At 40.7% G+C, this 21,683-nt stretch overlaps 1 protein-coding gene across 1 annotated transcript in view; it reads left to right on the top strand.

Annotated features, from left to right (window-relative positions):
- Positions 1–4,833: 4,833 nt before the first annotated feature.
- LRIG3 (leucine rich repeats and immunoglobulin like domains 3) overlaps positions 4,834–21,683 on the top strand; it is a 44,338-nt gene continuing 27,488 nt past the window's right edge. The window contains exons 1-3 of the mRNA XM_050897849.1: positions 4,834–5,024; positions 12,419–12,490; positions 12,784–12,858. Coding sequence (XP_050753806.1) covers positions 4,834–5,024; positions 12,419–12,490; positions 12,784–12,858 — 338 coding nt within the window. The remainder of the gene's footprint in view (positions 5,025–12,418; positions 12,491–12,783; positions 12,859–21,683) is intronic.

The raw sequence follows: 21,683 nt of genomic DNA on the forward strand, positions 1-21,683 counted from the left end.
AAAGTTTTCAGAAAGAGTTCATATGGTTTTTCTGGTTGTAATCAGTGCATTCAAATTATGCATAATTTGGTTTTCATGGTTTCAGTGTTGGATCACATAAAGTCAAGTATAATTACTACCAAAAATAAATTTCTGTATGCACCTTGGGATATTCACCGTGGACTTATGACACACTAGTAGGAGATGCACAATTACTAGGAAATTATTTAAGAACATTTTATTGTTTTCCTCAAATGCAAGTGAAATTGTAATGGTTAATCACAGGAATGGAAATAAATGCTCACGAAGTCTCAGTGCTATTATAAACTAAAAGTAATATCAGTTGCTATACCCAATGGGCAGAAGAAAAGGAGGGTGGGAAACCTTTGCATTTAGAGTCATTTCCATGAAAAATATTCCATGATATTAGATGAGATTCTTGTTTACACACAAAGTGAAGAAGTGAAAAGGGACTTCTGCATCCAATATGGAGTTTTCGTGGGACTCTCTAGTAACTTCCAGACAGGTGCCTGAGGCAAAACCTTCTATTGCCTATTGCAAGCTATTCATGCATGCTATTTCATGTATGCAAGCAGCCTCCACAAAAAGCATGTCCTGCTCCACTTTTGTTTTTTAAGCAGGATGGGTCTCACTGGTTCATCTCTCTCTCCAGCTGTGGCTTTAGAAAAAGTTTTGTTAGCCCTAAGATTTTTTTTTTTTTTAACAGATTAAATTGCGGAACCTGCAATAGGGAGTGATGATCTTGAGAGGATGAACTCTGCATTTCCTTCTCCCAGATAGTCCTAAACGTCTTCTTTGACTGGAAATAAAATGGAACTGGGAAAGTTTAGGAATAAATAGACAGGACATTAATTCTGCCAATACTCCTACAGGGCCATTTACTGATAGGAAAGTGGATAGATGGGCCACTGATTTCTATCTCAATCAGAACTGAGACGTGTCAGAGCATAAGCAATGTTGTTCTGCTTTGCTTCTGCTTTTTGCTGCTGAACACTACCTACATCACTGTTTTTACCCATGAAAAATAGAAAATCCATAACGAATACTAGACACAGATTTGGATTACCTGGTGATCCAGGAGTACATGGGGAGACTCTTCATTCCCAGGGTGGCCTTAATGGACATAATAATTTAGTAGATGTAACTGTTCACTCCTTTTGACCTTCTGACATAAATCCTGCAGGTTTAACTATACGTAAGTACATACAACTACATGTAATTGTCTCTTGTAGTGGCTTGAGACTCCTTTGAAAACTGACTAAAAAACCTGAATTTAGGTTAATCAAACTGTTAAAGTTACTAATGTTATAAAAGATGTTCTAATTTTAACTCAGAACAGAAAATTGATAGTATCTTAATTTGGTTTTGCTTAACTTAGCAATAGGTAAATTACTTTTAATAATCTGCTAAAACCAGCCTGATTTAAGGTTGACCTTTTCTGGAGGTAGGTTACTTGAAAGCAGTGCCTGATTTCAATGCGTTAATGATATGTAAAAAAAATCATACTTAGACAGCTTCTGGGTGTGTCTGTTGCCTGAAGTGAATGCATATTTTAACGTATGTTTGGACTTGAATCTGTAAACCCGTGTTTATCTAATTTAAAATAATCAGGGACTGAAAAAGACACCATTAGAGTCAACCCATAACACCCCAATGAAGGGTCTACAGTTCACTATGCAACCTCCTTTCCTCCACTCCCAACTCACCCAGACTGCTATGCTCGGTAGTCTCGTGGAGGAAACTAATCTCATTAGCCAAAGAGAGAGCTTGAGGGTCTAGTTTTACAAGAATTTTTCTCTGTGCTTCCCCCTCCTCAACATCATCCCCCCAGGCCGACCCATATTCAGGCTGCCATGGAAAGGGCCTGTCTTTGCGTAACCACCATGAATAAGTCCTCTTCCTTGTGCAGCTACATGGAAAACTGGACGAGGGAATTATTCCAACTTAGAACTAAAGCGGCGGGGGTGTTATTGTTTTTGATGGGGTTTCAGTCAAATCAGTCCCTTAATCCTGTTGAATATGCATTTACACTAATGCTGATGCCAAACAAGGGTCGGCAGAAATCCCTTGCTACATGTGGAGATAACAGGGTAGAGGAACGTGAGACCTCTCATTTTGATATAAGCTTACTTAGGGCAGATATAGTCCAGCCAAACCTGTGGAGGAGACATTTGTATTTGCTTATGTACAGTCACGGAGCACTCTCAACCTAAAACTAATGATGAAGAGACCCCTGGGTTTGGGGGCTGCCAGCGCTTGCAGCGTTCTTATCAGGTGCAGAATAGGTCCCTGAGACTTCTGAAGAGAGCAAATCTCCCTGTGGAAAGAAAGACTGTCTGTCATGGGCTCTGAAGTACCGCATATAAGCATCTTAGAATTCATAATATAATCAGTTTTAAAATGTTTTATTGAGTATTTTGAGAAAAAAGCTGCAAAGACAAATGGATTAATTTTCTGAATTGATTTACCTTGCTTAATTTAAAACAGCTTCATATATTATTACACTAAATATGCATTAGGTTTTTCTAAGGGCACAGTATTCCATGACTGCATGAGTGGTTTTCAAAATTACAAAACCAGAAGTTCTTGCCCTTTTCAACATTTTCATCTCCTTTTTTTCTACTTTCTTTTCTCAGATTCTCTCTTGTTCCGTAGTTTACATATGCACTGCGTATATTATTGACTGCTATGATAAAGTAAGTTCAAAATGCTTTGTTTCTATTTTTTCTTTCCCTTGGATGTTAAAACTGACCGCTTAATGACTCTGTCGCCACTTACTAGTGAATCACTGCCCTTGCCAACACTCAAGATAAGACAAGCTCACTTTTCCCAAATAAGAGGCCCTTTGCTGTGCACTCTGGGAACTGTAGTACAAGGCTTAGTTACTTCAAATCCATTTTAATTTTAGTATGGTGCTCAATAATTCTCTGGAGCAACATAAACATGAAGGTCTTCCTCTTGAATTTTTGATTACTTTGCAAAAGTAGCAAGTATGGCATATTTTATCTAAGTATGAACACAACATGTTCAAGTGACTGTATCTTAGTATAATGGTGTGAAACAACTGGACAGCTATAACAAATGCTGGCACTTTTGAAACAGAAGGAAGCTTTCCCACTGACTTCAATGGGAACACGTACAGGCTAATGATGGATAGCTTTGAAAATCTGAATTTGGCACTGTCCTACTGGCTGTTTCAAACAGCTCAGTGTTTCACAGGCTTTGTTGATCTAATGTCACCCTAGCGTTTTTGAAGGGAAGAAGGCAGCTGCAAAGAAACTGAACAACTATGACACGCCAATGCTGCCAAGACAGTTTTCATTTACAACAAACGAGTAACTTGTAAATAGATACTAATTAATTTTTTTCTTGTATTTTGTTTCTTTGCTTGCTTGCCTTTATGTGTAGAAAAAATGTGTGTTCCTGCAGTGTTTGTTTGTTTTCCCACAGTAATTTCCTTAAGGAGCACCAGTGGTCAATGGAGCACAAGCTGACAAAACACTGCACAGCTCTGCACACCCTATGCACCTGAAACAGTCATGTTGACAGCGGCATGTCAATGTTTGTACTCAGGATTTGCCTGCTTGGCTTGCAAATTCATCATTCCTGACTAAAATGTAGTTTTGTTTCTTTAATTTAACCTGTGTCCTGCGATACACATGAGAACAATAAAAACAGGGACAAAGTTTCAGCCTTACAAATCTTGGTATCGAAGCTGTCAGGCTTTTGAGGCTCCAGGTTCCCAGTGTCTAAGATGTCTACAATCTTTCAAGTGAAACGTATAAAGGTGGGAGAGAAAGCACAGTATCCGTGAGCAGTTTGACGTCTGCTGCTGCCGAGTAGGTGTGTGAAGTCTACAGTAACTGAATCCATTGCAGGGTCCAGGCTTACATATGGAACTTGAACAATAGGTATTTACTTAAATTACATAGATTACCTCAGAGATGTGGAATCTGTGCGCCCTGCCCACTTCCCTGAACCTCTGGAGCTGGGATCCTGTGGGGAACATAATGGGCTTAATTACGGTGTCTGGACTAGCCGCGCAGGACCCGGAAGGCAGGAGTTAACCTCACCTCACCTTTTACATGCCAGTGACCCCAGGCTTGGCTGGGAACCTGTTGGGGCCTCCGGAGCAGCCTCCGCATTGCCCCGACTCACGCTAACCGGCGCGACAGCGAAGGGAAATCCCGCACGGGCAGGGCCTCGGCGCCCTCGCCTTCGCGCCTCGGCCGGCGACGCCCAGGGCACCCAGGGCCCGCTGCCCGCTCCCGCCCGCCTCCGGGAAAGGCAGCACGGGCACACACGTGCGCCCGCCGTGCTGCGAGGCCGGCCGACGGCTGCCCCCCGGGGCGGGCAGCGGGCCCCGGGTGCCGCCGCCGCCGCCGCGGCCTGGCAGCAGCGGGGCGCGAAGCCAGCCCAACCCGCGCCCCCGCCCGCCACCCTACACCCCCGTCCCGGCCCCGCGGCCCTCAGGCCGGCCGCCCCCGGCCGCGGCGTGGCGGGCGGGGGTTGCGGCTGTCACATGGCAGGGGGAGGGGGCTGCGGCGGGGCGGGCCGCGCTCGGGGCTCCCCCGGCCGCGCGGAGGCGGGCTGAGGCGGCGGAAAGTTTGCGGAGTGGCTGGCGGCCGGCGGCCCCCCCGCCCCGTCCCGCTTTCTCCCTTTACTTTTTTTGTACACCCCCCCCCCCCCCAGCACCTTCCCCCCTTGGCGGCGGCTCCGGGGCATGAGCGGGAGCCGCCACCCGCGCTGAGAGGCGGGAGGTCGCGCTGCGCCCGGCTCTGTCAGTGAGGGAGCGCCAGGGACGGGAGTCCGGGCAGCGGCTCCGAGCCCGCCATGCCCCGCCGGCCCCGCGCGGCGCCCGCCGCCCTCCTGGCGCTGGTGCTGGTGCTGCTGCTGGGGGGCCGCGCCGCCGCCGCCGCCGCCCTCTGCCCCGCGCCCTGCCGGTGCGCCGGGCACCTCGTCGCCTGCAGCCGCCTGGAGCTGAGCCGGCTGCCCGAGCAGCTGCCGCGGGGGGCGGTGCAGCTGTGAGTATCGGGGCGGCGGGCACCGCGGAGGGCTGGGGGTGCCGGCCCGCGCCTGCCCGCCATCTTCTGCCCCTGGGGCCCGAAGTGCCGGCGGGGGCCGCGGTCCCGTCCGCGGGCGGGTTTTGGGGAGGGGAAGCGCGGGTTTCGTGGCGGTAGCGAAGCGGGAGGTGCCGGCAGCGAGGTGCGCGGGGCGGGAGGGGGCAGCGCCTGGGGCCGGCGGCCGAGCTGTCAGCGAGCGCGGCGGGGGCGGCGGCGGCCGCAGCGGGACAGCGTCCCTCGGGCGGGCTGCGGCCCCGGGAGGTGGTGGCGATAAGCGCCCGGGCTGAAACCGGGCCCGGGAGCGCTGCCCAGTGATTCGAGAGGGGGAGGAAAAAAGTTCTGATGACTTTTTTGGAAAACGTGCAATAATCATCAGGTTAATACTGATTTGTGTGTCGGGAAAACTGGTCTCGGTTTTATTTGTGGAGTTCTTCGTCTTCATCCCCCGATAGTTTTGGCTTTAATGATTTTACTAACACTGGAGCTTGCCCCGCTCGGTCTGGTGGCACGGATTCACTGAATCCGCAGTAATGCCTACTGAAATGCCATCTGCAGAAAATTTACTTTCAGTGACGAAATTTTACAGACAAAGCATAAATTACGGGAGCTTTCTAAAAGCCTGAACATAGCTGAGGGACTTTTTACATTTGGTTTTAATCTCTTGTCACTCGAAGATCTTCTATATTAGTCGTATTAATTTTCTATTACATTTCCAAAGCAGATTGAGATAAGGACTTTAAAGTAAACAGGAAGACTTTCAATTAGTTGTGGCTAATTCTGTGCAATTGCCTCGTCTGGAGGTCATGCTGCTTTACTCATGAAATGTGGATGGCTGTATTGACACCATATGGAACTGAGCATAGGAATGGCTCTGAGAGTTGAATATTTCCAGGAGTGGTATAGGAAAGTGTGAGGGGAAAAAACCTTTTTTTCTTCTGGCTTATGTGATTGAAGCATACCAATCAAATACCGGATCTGCTTTACATTCAACAACTGGTTTTGCTTCCTATTAAATTTCATCCCTCCTGTTCTTTTGAACTATTTCAGTACGCTAACATAAGTTTTCTGACAAAACCTAAGGCTTTTTTGATACTAAGCTAAGCTTCATAGCTTAGTTTCTTAGCTTAGCTTACTTCAGCACTGTTAAGTTAAAATTCAGGTGTGACAGCATGTTAAACAAAAAAACAAGGGGAAAAATCACAGAACTTTCATTTTTAGAGTTGCTTTAAAAAGCATTTTGCATTAGCAGTAATCCAAATTTGTCTTTTCCACTTATGTTGTTGAGAGACAATAAAACACATTGCAGGGCTTTTTTTGTTAGCACAGGGGAGGTTTTTCTAATTAGAATTCCCTTGGTAGTGTAAATTGTCCTTATGTAAGTTCACATTCCTTTAAAAGTGTGAGAAAATAAGTTCCACTTGTATAAATAAGCTTTGGTCTGTTGTAAGAAACCCTGCTGTGATTACTCATTGGACAGCTGTGTCGCTGCTCTTAAACTCACAGGAGTACATCTTTGTAGGTGTCACCAAACCATGTGGCCTGGCCGCTTTTGTGTAAATATTTCTTTTGTTTGTGTCAAATGCCTTAGAAGTACCCTGCTCTTTCTTCCTTCCCCTCTTCTTAATAAAAGAACAAGGAAAAGTGCGGTGTTGTCTGTTACCTCCAGCTACCCCAGTACTTGGAGCTGGGATTGTGCAATCTGTAAGATTATAATGCGTTTCAGTTTTACATACGCAAAAAAGGTTTGACTAGCCTGGATTATTGTTGCAACAAACTGTGCGCTTACAAATTGTAAAAGACTGTTTATGAATTTTATTGGTATATGTTTACTGTGTTTTCCATGGAAGTCCATAGCGAGTATAGCCAAAGGCTAGTAGTTTAATTGCAGACTTTCCAATCCTCTTTAGAAAACAACAACTATTACACCATGTTCTCAACATATGCAGGCGAGATCTCCCAAGCAGCAGAGTGGAAGCTCTTGTGCCTGAGAAGGTCTAGGCCCGCGTTAGGCTTTACACCTTCCTCTGCCCATCTGTCTGCTCGCCCAGATGGAGAGCAGATTCGATGAAGTTGGTTTTTTGAAGCTCCGTTTCACTCTTTCATGCCTTATGTGTTCAAATCCCCTGGTGAAATAAAATGAGAGTGTCTAATGTGGAAAGGCTGCGTGACCTCAGGGTGGACAAGGAGGGAAATAAAAAAAAAAATGAGCCTGAGTGCTGAGTTATGTGCACTTCTTTTTGGTGGCAAGTGTGAGGCTACTGCTTTGTACAGAAGTGGCTTCACAAAATGGGGTGTAAACAGGCTGTAATTGCCAGCGTTACTGTGATTTTAGCGAAAAATACCATCTTCTGTAACCCTGCCTTCATGGAAGATAACAGTCTGCTGAAAACTGATAAACATTTGTAATGGCTTTGTGTACAAATAGTTTTTAAGTTAGATTTCCATTTACTTCCAGGATGTGTCCCCCAAGATTGCAAGAATGTGGCTTTGTTAGAGCTGGTGTAGCAGAGCTGGAGGCGGAGGGAGGGAGGGAGGAAGAGTGTTGAGCATTGGCCGGTGTCCTCCGTGTGTGCAAGCTCCCGGTGGCACTGCCGTACCCCTCGCCAGGTTCACCGAGGAATGCTAAAACTGTCGGTGGGGCAGGAGGGAAAGTCTGAAAGATGGTTTTCACTTGTGTTTGTATTACATCTTTAGTATTTACATTTTATAAATCCTCTAGTTCTCTACCAGAATTGCCAGAAAAAAGGGCCGTATGGTTTTCACAGCTGTTTTTCAATATTTTCCAGACTAAAACTTGAACATAGCAAGCTGATTTATGAGTCACTTTGGATCAGTGTCTTAAAACAGCTACAGCCTGGCTTTTTGTTTTTCAGCTCTCCTGATTTCTGCTGAATTAGCAGCTCTATAGGCCCCAGTGGGACTGATTAAGAAGCTGTTGCTGGATTTGCATTTTAAAATTTGACTTGGGGCTCAGGTTTCTGAGTTCTCTAAGGAAGAAAATGATAATTGTGACTAAGTGTTGTAAATTAAGTTAGAGTCTAAAAGTTGTATTTATAAAATGTGTGGAGAAACACTCGCCCTCTCCCTTTATGCATTAGGCCTTCCTTTCGATTTTTTATCACACAAACATTGATGTTCAGAGTTACGTTTCAGCTTTCCAACGCAGAGACTTGTGAGTTACGAAAGATGGTCATACAAACGTAATGGAATACAGAAAATGGTTTCTTTCATAAAACAGGTTCTTAAAGGGCCTCAAAAACTATGCCATGCTTTTTCAAGTGGAGGCAATTCTACTTAAATGCTCAATCAGTTTTATTGGAAATCTGAGGTGAAGAACAGGTATATATACTTTTTATTGTTATAAAGAATTTCTTAATATAAATCTGGTTTCTGAAGTTTCTGAGTGCATTCACTGTTATATCTTTCATGGCTTTTGAAATTCTAGTAGCAAAAGTAATCACAGAGGAGATTTTCTCCCCACTTGTAATGTGGTTTTAGCAGACAAGGAAAATTCAGAAATGGAAAATGCATAGTAATAATCTTAGTGTTTTAACATTGTCAGTTCCATTTTTGTGAAGGAAAAATACCGATTCATTTTCAAACCTTTTCTTCATACTTGTTTTAAGATACATTGAGAAATGCATTGGACTGAAATGTACTTGTAGCTTTGCGACAGGGATGATAGATTTTTATATTTAAAAAATGCCTCAGATCCAGTGCTTATAAGTTTCAGAAACTTCTATAGGCTTAAGCTTCACTTAGAATATTAGTAAAAGACAAGTATTTTAACTTTTGGTTTACTTCCAACCACTCTGATTTAACTTAAAAATGTGACTTGCAAGGCTTTTTTCTCTGAAGTTTCTCATGCCAGTAGTACTGAAATAATATTTAATAAAATATTTATAATTCATGTTTTATCCAATAATTGGTAGACAAGCATGTATACAGCTGTGCGAAGCAGGCAATTCAGTATTGTCTGGTGCGTTTTTTTGTTTGTTTGTTTGCTTTGGGTTTTTTTGCAACTTGTGTTTGACAACCTGCTGTAAGTAAACCAGGAATGAAGAATTTGTATATATGTATGTATTTTTTAAAGTCGGTGCAATGTGGAAAATCTGAGGGTATCTTTAGTGTTAAAAAACAAACACAAAAGAAATAGTTTGAAACCTAGTGTAAGTTGTTACGCTCACGGTTGCCTTGATAGACTCCAGATGGATGTGAGCTTGAGCTATGAGTGAAAGTGTCTGGCTCCAGTGTGGTGATCATGCACAGCAGTGGTTGTAATTGCAGGATTTTTATAGTTTAAGGACTCTGCCAGATTTTTTTTTTTTTTTTTAACATGTTATAACTCCAGCAGAACAAATCTACTCACGTCTGTTACTGTCTGGTAGGTCCTTTAGGCAAACATGTTTTAAATAAACCTTTTGCAGGATTGTTAGATGAAATGAAGAAATGCAGGTTTTTAGCACTAATGTTGAAAGCTCTTTGTTGAAATAATTACTGATTCCTAAGTCTTGTCTGAAGCATGAAGAACAGTAACATATTAGGCACTAACAGCCATAACTTCACTGAATTTTGGCTGTTTATTTGCATAGTTCTTATAATCCCTACAGACTAAAGCCAAATATCAAATTAAGTTTAAGGGTAAAAATTCTCTACTCTGTCTGCTTTAAAGGACCGAGTTAGATTCCTGTCTAGATCTTTGTAACAGCATATTTTTTCAGTATTTACATTTAAGAATGCAGTATGAGAATTTCAAATCTATGAAGCTAATGTCTTCAGATGTTAAACAAAAGGATTTTTCTCCAGTCTATGGCCAGATGAATGTTTGCACTAGATTTTTAAGCAGTGAAAGATGCAGTCCTCTAACTCAAGTGTGGTTAACCTCATTTACAGGAGAACTCAAAATCATAATGATGAAACTAACATTTGTGGGTTTTTGAAAATGTTAACGCTGTATGGGTTTTCCATCTGTAAGAGGAAAATCTGTAGGGGTTTAGACACCTGGAAGAAGGCACAGATATATATTAGGTGCTTGAGTCCAGTTCTGAGTCTCAGAAAACATCCCCTCTGTGGCCACCTGAAGGTGGTGGAGGGTGTTCCCCTTCTCTAGGTGGCTGCCCCCCCAGCCCTCAACCCCTCTTTTTTGTGCTGGAAAATGCCTTTCGCACCTGCGGGTCTGCCCTGTGCATGCTCCTGGGCAGCCCTGGCTTGGGAAGCGTAGTGCGCCTGTCTCCTCCCTGCCCATGGCCATGAGCCAGGCACCAGTGCCACAGCTCTGCAGCCCGCTGGGCCTGATCCAGTTGACAGGTTCAGAGTGCACCTCATAACTGAGTACTGGTGGTACCCCTCGTAACGCCCGTACGTGCCTGGGATTATTTTTAATGTTTGATTTTTATTATTACTTTTTTTTTAACTGCTGACTCCAGGGGAGGACAAAAGGGAAGATGGAATTGTCCTGGCAACATTGAACAAGTACTGCATAAAGCACCAAACAGTTGGGGGAGTCTAAAACATGGTTTTACCATCTCCATCTGCTGTTGAAGAAACCTAGGTGCCTGGCTGGGTTGCAGCATTACACCTGTGTCCCAGGATACGCAATGGTGGGTGCAGAGACACCGGAGTTCTCCGGATCTGCAGTTGTTCAGGGCTTAGTCGCAGAGCAGAAGACCTAGCACAGACCCTGAACCTGGCTTGATTTAAGCCAATTCTGGCCTGTGTGCAGCAAGGATATGCTGAGCATCAGGTTTCTTCACTTCTGGAACTGTAGATGGAGAGTAGACATGTCCATGGCAGTCAGGCCTGTGTTTGGCATGCTCAGTATAGGTGACTGTACTGAGTCATATTATCCAGAAAAAGTAAGGAATCCCGGAGTTTCCTCATAGATGCAACTTGAAATACACTTCATGCCTGCATGGCTTGATGAGGACCCCAGGCATGTTGGAAGACTGTTCAGTGCTTAATTAGCATGGGGAAAAGTGTCACGAAGTGTGAGAAATTTCTTTGCCTTTACCTGATGCTACAGCAGCTCACTGCTGAAGCGTGCTTATGCAATTCTTTATGTGTCTACATTGCAAACTCTCACTGGAGTGAGTTTAAGAACTCCTTAAAAATAGTGCAGGTTTTGTTTGCTGGCTTGGATAAACTCAGTGTTATAACATCCACAGAGCGCTTCTCAGATGGCTGAGTTGGTGCAGGTGAGGTAGTGACAGGCTGTAGTATGGGTGCAGGAATGTGCATGTTGTGGTGGATGAGTGACTAAGAAGGGGTAGGTCTTCAACAAGGCTAGCCATGGTTACAAGACCAGTTGTGAATCTGTACCACTTGTGCAAATCTCTATAGATGTGCGAGTTTGAGTTTCTGTAATTAGCTTCTCTGCCTTCTGTTGTATGGTCATTCTTTTATTTCTCTGATGTTTCCAGTACTTCTGAGGCTACAGCAGAAGTTTCTTAGGACTCTATTTTATGGTGTTATCAAATGTTCAAGAGGACATATGGTAAAGATGCATGGTGTCTGTAGGGAAAAGAAGTTCTTGACAGTGGTCAAGAAAATGTGTTGCATTCTTAGTACCCTGGCTTGTTTTGTAGCAAACACTGCAAAGACGCTAACAAGATTTCTTATGAACTGCATCAATGTATACTTGGGTTCTTCGGTACAGAGTCGCACAAGCTAAGTGCTCGAGCTACTTCTTCAAGTGCGATTAAGTGTGCTATTAATGTGACTAGTACACAGACATCTTAAAACTCAGAATAGAATTAGGCCTTCCTAAGTCTGTTTTCTTCTGATGTTGCTTGTTTAAGATCCCCATTAAATTTGGTTATTTAGGAATGGAGTCCTGAATTGTGTGAAAGCATGAAAATAGAATTGAGATTTATGGACAGTCGTCATTGTATACTTATGATCTGTGCATTGCTTTAGAGAAGTGAGTGAGAAGAGTAAATGATACAAATATGATTGACTCAAGGAATGAGACTGCAATGAGTATTGGTTTATGAATTTTCCTTGTAACCAAGAGGTTGCTTTAGCCAGATTTTTTGTTGTGAAGGGAAGGGGGAGAGAGGTTGTTGGTGGTGTATATGAGTCAAAATCTTAAGATGTTTTTCATGGGTCTTACACACATCCCAATGAACAGTTCTAAATTGTTCAGAAGTATAGGAAATTCTTTGACACTGCTGGCAGCAATCAAGGTATTTACACTTATTTGTATACTCAAATGAGTTATTCTAATTTTACTAATATAAAAAATACTTTTTATGTACTTGGAAACAAATGGTAACATAATTTGGATTGAAATTGTATTGCTTTACCTGATATTTTATAGCAAAACTGACAGGCTGTTTATTTTTGTAACCTCATAGGGACTTAAGTCACAATAAATTATCTTCAATCAAGACCAATCTCTTGGATCACCTTCACAGTCTCCAGGAAGTGTAAGTTAATTTATCTTAATTAAAAAAAAACAAAACCACCACACTCCAAAAAAACCCTCAAAAAAACCCCAACCAAAAAACCCAACCAGTGTTTGTGTATGCTAATTGTATAGCTGTTTCTCTAGGGATAATTGGTTGAACAACAAAGATGTTTGCTGTTCTGATATTTTACATTAAGCGAAACTGGAATTATTGTTGAATTTTGGAGTGACACTGTTCAGCAATTTAGCAAGTCTGATGTACATACTTCTGATTAATATCAAAGCTGACTCTCCCTTTTCTAATATCAATAGGAAGTTGAACAACAATGAACTGGAGATCATTCCGGATCTGGGACCAGTCTCTGCAAATATAACTCTTCTGTCTTTGTAAGTAGATCTTACTCTTGTCCTTAGTTAGTGGAACTAACTCTACAGGGTTTGTGGAAATATGTGCATTACAGAGATTAAAGTGAAATAATTGGAAATAGAGCAGCTTGTGGTTAGGAAGTTGATTATGTCATATTATTTAGCAGGTTGTTTAAAATGTGTATAATTGAGCTTAATCCTTGTAGTTTTTATGCTTCCCTCAGATTCAAAGACTGCATTAGAATTAATTTATGTTGTGGTAGTGCCCAGAAGCCTCAGCCCTGTTGTGCTAGGCACTGTACAAACATTAGTAAACGTTATACAAACTTGTACAATGCAGACTTTAAAACAAGAGTTATAGTCTATCATTATGCATCTTGGCTGAAATCCCACTTGCGTTAAATCATGGCAGAATTCCATTAATTTCAGTGGGCAACATGGGGAAATCCCCTCGAGACGCAGCTTCAGGACAAGTATCTAGGTTAGAAGACGTTTTGCCAATATCTTTAAAATGTCTTTTTGAGCCCGTTTTAATGTGTGGCATAATTATTTCATGGCTGCAGTTGGTACATATAATTGTGACACATGATTATGTCTATGTTCATTGTTTTGTTTGAAAGAAATTAGTAGGTTACTTGATGTGGCGTCTGTAATACGAGTGTAAAGTTGTAAAAGACTTATAGGGCCCATAACCCAAACAGTTGATTGTAAAGGAAATTCTATTTCTGAGGTTTTCACTTGGAATCAGTTTGATTTTTTCCGGTGATCTAATTTTTCTAAAACGTTGAAGGAACTGTTAACAAAAATAGTTACTATCATACTATTAATGGGAAAAAAGAAAAGACACGTTTTTCATGTGTGGAATTTGTGTTTTATCAATGGGAATCTAAAGTGTCTAAAGCTAGTAATTTGTAGCTCTCTGGCCAAATCCTGCCCTTGAATACAAATCGCAAGTTACCTTTCGTGAAGAAGCCTGAAGGGTTAAAACAATACAGTAAACTTTGGGAAGCTGTTCAGTTAATTAAATTGATCACTATTCAATTGCTTACATCTGGTGATTTATAGGGGTTTGTTTTTCCTCTAGGCCCAGGTCAGCTAAGTCAGCTGGTGCAGCCGCTATGTCTGGACTGCTCTGTTTGAATAAGAACTAAGTGACATTTGATACTGGTGTGGTTTCTTACAGATCAGAATTAGAAAAGAATGAAAGAAAAAGCTGACGGTGTCTGACAAATAACTGTTGAATTTAAGCATATCTTCTGTTTTGCATTAGTGTTGACGTTATTTTTACACTGGCATAGCATTCTGTAGTTTAAGCATCTAATTGATCTAAAGAATTTTTTTTTTTAAACCACCTTGCTAAGGTTCTTTTTACCACAAGATTGGAAATATTAACATAATGAAGTGGTTTATATCCTCCTGCCTTACTTCTGATGAATACAAAGTTGAGAATTTGTTTTAGCATCTCCTCTAGTCCCTCTCACAGAAGCTTAACTAGTTCAGATGCACCTAAAATCATCCTTCTGCAGCTGTGCAAAGATTTTTGTATTCCTTTGAGAGAATAAATGAAAATCAGTTACTGCTGGATTGGTTGTTCCATATCCTTAGGTCACTTGCTTGGTTCATTTACTCAGGTGGTCTAGCAAGGAAAAACCTTTGTTACATCTGTGCTCTGCACTATGTATACTGACACTTAAAAGGAAAAAAAAAATTTTTCTAAAAGCTGTTACCATCCTACCAATGTAGTTAAAGTTGGTCTGGTTGGGTGCTAGCTTGTTCTCGTTCTAATTTCCATTACTTTCTGTGTGGTGTTGGGAGATTACTGAGTATAAGTGTGCTCAAGCTGAGATGTAATATCTATTCTATGACCACAGCAGAGATTCCTTGAGATTAATATGGTAGAAATAATTCATTAAGTAATTTAAAGGTTTTATGTTAATTTATGAATGTCAGTGTACAATAGTTAAGACAGTTGTTTGTTCCATATCAAAACAGAAGTACATGGAACATAAAATTAGAGAGTGGTATTGCATTGTTCAAAAAATAAAGCATCTTGTTTCTTTTGCAAAGGTTTCTCTTTAAAACATAGAATAGAATCATAGAATCGTTTAGGTTGGGAAAGACCTTTAAGACCATCGAGTCCAACCGTAAAAGTAACACTGCCAAGTCCACCACTAAACCATGTCCCTAAGCACCACATCTACACGTCTTTTAAATACCTCCAGGGATGGTGACTCAACCACTTCCTAGGGCAGCCTGTTCCAGTGCTTGACAACCCTTTCGGTGAAGAAATTTTTCCTAATATCCAATCTAAACCTCCCCTGCCGCAACTTGAGGCCATTTGCTTTTGTCCTGTCGCTTGTTACTTGGGAGAAGAGACTGACACCCACCTCGTTACAACCTCCTTTCAGGTAGTTGTAGAGAGCGATAAGGTCTCTCCTGAGCCTCCTTTTCTTACAGGTTGGAAGTTATTTATGTAAAGATGTTAAATCCCATTTTACAGAAGAGAATATAAATAAAGAGGAATAAACATACAGCAGTTGTCTGGGATAAAAATATATGTAATATAGTGGTATCATAGACAAATATTCAATCTGATGATAATTTTTTTTAGAAGTGAAAAAATACGTTCACTTTTTTTTCTGTGTTGGATGTTATTTGGAGGGGTTGAATCAAGCTGAGTTAATATATCTAAGTCATGCGAAGAGAACACATATGGAACAATTAGAATATAATTTTTAGAACCACTCTTCAAAGAATAACTGTACTCGAAACATCTGATGACTTTCTTCAGGACTTTAAACTTTTATATGAAAGGAGCTTGTGGAGCCTTTCCAAAACAAACCACTGTTTCCTTGTTGAGTCTTTGTTCTGACTTTCAAATAATAGCAAAAAAGAGGGTGCTAGTCTTCTGAAACTTGGTTTGATTACTTTTCTTATGAGATACATATACGTTGGTACATTACTGTCTGTTGAACAGTCTGTTGTTTTTTCCAAGGAGTCTTCAAGGAATGCTGTGGAAGTGGTGCCCTTCTTTCTTGCAAAAATCTTCATTGTTGAAGAAACTCTCTTGCAAGAATTTTTTTTCACCTCTTAGTACTTGTCACTCAGCTGTGAAGCCTTAGAATTTTACCTGTTCTGCAAGAATTTTCTTGCCCTGCAAAGGAAATGACACTACTGGTATGTCTACAGTGAGTAATAGTGCAGGTATCTCCATACAGGACTGTATATCTGAATTCTTTGAGCAGTATAAACAAGCATGGGTGGATTATCATGTTAGCGTAGTTTCTATTTCTGGAGCTGCCTCATTTCTAGCTATCTAATTGATATTTATCTAGCTTAGATATTTACATACTGTTGAATTATGCAGGGTAAACATACCCAGAGCAGTAGATGGTCTCTGTCTGTAACATGAAACAACGATGCCAGCGTTTTGTTTTATGGATGCCAGTTGAGAGTTGAACACCATGGGAGAGAAATGTATCAGGCAGGCACACACCCCCCACCACTCTGGGAAGACCTTATGTCTGTGTGAAGGAGTATACAAGCACATGCAGGCACACTCTCATTACGTGGCTGGAGGTGCATCTATGATTTTATTCATGTGATGAGTATGTATCTTGTCACATGGCATAGGAGAGCTTCTGAGCTTCCTGGGAGTCTGGAAACTGCTGTGAACTAAATGGGTGGTACTTTGGGCTAAATCTAGTCAGGAGGCCTTAGGTTGTGAAGCTGTGGTGGCTTTCCTGACACTAACAGATATAATACGTTCCGGACAGAGCAAAGAGTAGGATTGATCTTCCCTACCCTAAATTCTTGAAAAGCTTGACATCATAAGTATGAGTTACTAAGTGTAGATCCTCTTCAGGAGGAGTAGAGAAGAAGCAGCTCTCTCTGAAGTGATTTGTCTTCCTTAAGATAGTTCAGATGACTTTCCTACTGAAGCCCATCTTGATATCTTAAACTAACTTTTAGATGTCTAAAGTTAGGTTCTTTTTGAAACGTCTAGCCAATATACTTGGGCATGCCTGTCTTACAGTGATGTTACTTGCAAAGGTCTGATTGCATCTTTCAGCATGTTTGACCATTTAAGTCAATTATTTGAAATGGAAATTGCAGGGTGTTCTTTTTGCTCAGCCACCCAGCCCTTTTCTCTGTCTTCTGTGAGAGTGAAGAGCAGTTTATCAAGGCAGAAGGAGAGAAGTTCAGCCATTTGCCAGAGATTGCCAGCTCTCCAGTCAGCTCAGTAGCTCTATCCAGGAGGCCAGGTCCCCCCAAGTGCTGGACGACATAAGCTTTTGGGGAGAATACTGGATTTAACAACTGATTACCACAAATATATAGTTTACAGATGCCATGCATCGAAATGTAGGTGTATTTATCTATCCCTAGAAGTAAAATATGTTAGATGTTTCTTAATTTGCATTCCTGAAATGCTTGTAAAAACAGTTAAATTAATGTAGAATTGCTTTAAATGGTTGTGGTAGAAAATTCAGCAGTTCTGGGAGAATAAACAAGTTACTTTTCATTGTTTCTGGATAAGGTGGATCGCTTTTGTGTCACGTAGAGAAATGGGCACTAATGCCCTTGTTCCAGGAGAATAAGCAAAGGTTCCGAATTTGGTTCCCATTCTAATGGCATTCCTTATCCAAGATGTACCAGTCCTGTCCTGTTTATCCTGAAAATCTAGAATCTGTGATGTAGATATATGAGACGAAAACTAGTATTGCCTTTTCGGTCTGTCATTGCTGTAAAGTTTTGTACCTAGGTTGAATCCAGAAATAGACTGAAACCAAGTAATATAAGTACAATAGCCTTGTATAGAAGTCCTGCATGGTGTTTAACTACCAACTACCATTTCCATAGGGGTTTTACTTTAAAACTCTTCAGAAAATGTTAACTACTTCTAATGTGATTAGAGCTTTGTAAGGAAGAAAGACTGATTTGCAAATGCTGCAACATTATTTAAGGTTTTGTTTAAGGATATACAGTTTAAATAAGAAACTCATGCTACTTTACTTGCAGAATTTTTAAAAATACATAATTGTAGACACCATCCAACATCATCAATGCACTGTATCCTTGAGTACGGTGGAAAACGGAAAGCAGCAGTGACTTTAAAGAGACAGAATAGCTTTGAGTATTAAAGTATCCTGCCTCCCCAACTAAATTTTACTGTTCTTATCAAAATTTATATGTAGAACTAGAATTAATATTAAAAAAACATGTTTCTTGTTACCCACATCGAGGATACGTTATATAGTAATCATCTTGCCTATGTAGGGACTAGAAGAGCTGTACATGCCGAAGTCTCTAGTGCATATAGTGAAATTCTAACGTTAGGCTAGCTTTAAATGATGGAGTGTTTTAAATAAACTTGTGATTTTACATTTTATTGAATAGAAATTATTTTATTTAAAAGCACTAGTACATACGGTGCAGGTGATTTAGAAGGAAATATCCTTGTAGGTTATGTTGTAAAGACTGATCTTGTTAGTCTAGAACACAAACATATATTTGGTCTTACTAAAGCCAGAGCGGAAAATACAAAGTTCATGGTGCGGAAGTAAAAGGAGCATAGATGATTCACAATTCAGTAATGTTTTTCAAGTTTTACATTCATACGTGGTTTGTATTAGGTTCCCACTTCACTTTTTTCAGAATATGAAATCTTCTTTTCATAAGAGACATATAGAATATGCAACATGGTACAGGTTTTCCTTTACTGTGCTGAGGGGACCCTCCAACCCCATCTGTACAGGAAGCCTTTAAGGCAGTTAAAACAAGGAATCGCATGGCCATTCACTTTTGAGTTTTGAGATGATGAAAAATGTTGCCAGTATTGAGGAGGTTTCTTGAAATGTGCCCACTTGTTTGTTAGGTGCTGGACTGAATCCACAAGTCATTTTCTGAAGGCTTTCTACAGCCTTCAGTTTGTAACGTCTTTCTGTTGGTATATGCTGAGTTTAAATGCATCGTCTTTGAAGATACGTGTCTTGTGTCCTGGATGTTTAAAAAGGTAAATGAACAAAAAGTGTTAACAAAAAAGATTGGTCAGGAGATAAAAACAGGACAGAAGGACTGTAAAGTAGCCAGTCTTAGGTGACTGCAGGGGTCACAAGTTTTCATAGTAAGCAAAATTATTTCAACTTTAAATGTAGCTTTCTGATCAGACACTATAAAATGACTCTTACTTGGTTATGATTACTGGATTGTTAATCTAGGGCCTTTGGTGTTCAGTGAACACTTCTGAAAAGCAAACCTAAAAGCTAGAAGTGAACTGCTGTACTGAAAAAGTACAAAGTCATTCTCTTCAAAGGAAAAAAAAATAGCAAAATTACCTAAGCCATTAACAATGATTTGTTTTAAAAAAAATGATTATTTTGATCACTGAAAACAAACAAAAACCCAGGGAATGCCTAAAAAGTTTTTTCAGGTCCACACAGTAGTCTGTGCTCTGAATGGGAGGTTTTACTTGTTGCTCATCTAACCCATACAACTGCAGCAGGGAATTTATTGGAGAAGAAGATCTGCAAGTTTTACTGTATCCTAGGCTTCATAAACAATTTTAAAATTTCAGAGCTTATCAGAAGAGCCCAGGTTTAGCTTTGTGTCTTCTTATATCAGCTCCTTCCTGCTACCTTGCTTGGTTGCTCATTAATCCTGATTTCAGTCATCAGTAGAATTTCTTCAGTGCACAGCATGCTTTGCTCCAATCTGAATAAAATCCTGTTGATGAAAGACCTGGTTACAACATGGTTGTTTCTTGAGATTGGTAAAGCATTGTGCTATCAGGTAGTGGAGACAGAGCTAACTCCGATGTGATACAAACCTTTAGTATGTGGAGCTTATGATACTGCAGTGTCAGTATCTTTACTTATAGGGCTTTCAGGGTGAATGGGATGGTTCATGCTACCTAACTTATAATATGCAATCTGAAAAAGGGTTTTTCTGTATAGCTCTTAAAACTAAGTAAACTATTAAGTTGAAGTGGCTTATCATAGATCTTTGCTAAACAAGATGCTGAGCTTGTGACTAAAGATTTGTAAATTCATCTGTATTTTAGGCACATTCGTGCTTGCTTCCATTCTCCTTACTGGGAAGAACAAAATAGTCTTACCTCCTTCATTTGGAGGGGAATAATAGAGCATATACTGGTCACTAGTTTTCATTCTTGGTTAAAAAAATTATCTTTGTTGCCAAGAAGATACTCTTCCAAAATTTGAGCATGCACTGTCACATTCTGGCTTTATTAACCAATGTACAGCTAAATGCCTATCTAACTTCATGCACAAATGTAGTTACTGAAGAAGAGTGGTGATTAATCCCTTATACTATTTAGAAGGGGTTTTATTTTAGTATTGTGTGTCCATTTCTGTTTAAAATGTGGAAAACTATATGTAAATATGTTTTGTGATAATGCGCATCCCAGATCATGCTTCAGATAGTCATATTGAGAAGTAAAATTCAACTAAATGAAGCAAACATGCAAAATAGATGATACATTTTTCCCAGCTGGCAATGTGGAAATAAGAGTGATAGTTTGCACTGTGTGGCAGTATCTTAATGAGGAAGACTCCTGCAAAGGGCCTTCTGTAAAGATAGAAGTTTTCTTCATAATCCTTGTTTGCAAGATAATTTGGAATAGGGGTAGGTATGAGAAATCTGCCTCTTTGTCATCTCACAGTAGACTGGGAGTGGAAGCTGTATGTAAAATCCAGGAGAACGCTGTCTCAGTTAGCATTTAGAAAGCTACAGTCACAAGAAAGAAGTTTAGATGCAACTTCTGAAAATGAAAGCTTGCGTTCAGTAGGAGTGGATGCCTTTCCCTTCTATGCTTGCCAGAGAAAGTGCTATTGTGTGTTTATAAAGTTAGCATACTAAACTGAAGTCTGGTTCCCAATATTAAGAAAATGTTGGTCAAATATTTTACATCCTTGTCATCTCTTCAGCTACCACTTTATTATGGGAAGGATTAAGATTTGGATGCTGCCTGGAAGAGTTTGTTTTGAAGAAGGATTGAAAGAAAGGATAGAGCAATGCCAGACTGGGCTTCAGGCATAAGGCTACTTGGAGAAAGTCCCAAAAGTGAGAGTGGTGGTAAACCATGTGTGACTTGGGCTGAAGTTGCAAGCAAAAAAGCTAGAGCGAAGAAACTTACTGGAATTAGTTCTTGCAGTCTTTGACATTTGGTGTGGAGTCTAAGAGGAAATAAATGAAAGAATTTGAAAAGGAACCTGTCTTAGTCAGACTTGCAGACATGGAAACTAGATTTTTATGGCAGCAATTTAGGCTGAATGATGGGAAAGGGAAGAAGTATGTAGAAACCCAGAGTTTGTTGTAGCAAAAATATAAAGTAGTGAGGGCCTAGATGAATGCTTTTGCAATGAGAATGGAAAAGAATGCAAATTTTATGAGCTATTTGCAGTGGAAAAAACTGGCATGATTTTCTGATCAATGGTGTTAAAGAAAAAGATGAATTAAAAAGAATAATGATGGATCAGAAAAATAGAGAACACTGTTCCTGTGTGCCAAAATAGAAGAATGGTAGGAAATTTTACCAAGGAGGAGGTGCCAAGTTGAAGGGCAGACAGTATGGAGAATGAGGGAAGTCAGAATGAAGTTAAGAGGTCAGGCTTATTGGGGTTGTATTGGGTTATATCTTAGAGAAGTGGTAGGTGGTTATTGCAATAGAGCAGTGAAATGTAATGACTCAGTGGCTTGAGTGAAACAGAAGTGGATAGGAGAACATCCCTCAACTTGTGTGGTGTGAAGCGCCTAGAGTTTGGTCTGTGCACTCCAAAAGGGGTGGTTGGCTCTAACAGTAAAGGATAGATGTTTTTGCTTAA

Source organism: Gymnogyps californianus, chromosome 1, assembly GCF_018139145.2.
Source record: "Gymnogyps californianus isolate 813 chromosome 1, ASM1813914v2, whole genome shotgun sequence".
Classification (NCBI taxonomy): domain Eukaryota; kingdom Metazoa; phylum Chordata; class Aves; order Accipitriformes; family Cathartidae; genus Gymnogyps; species Gymnogyps californianus.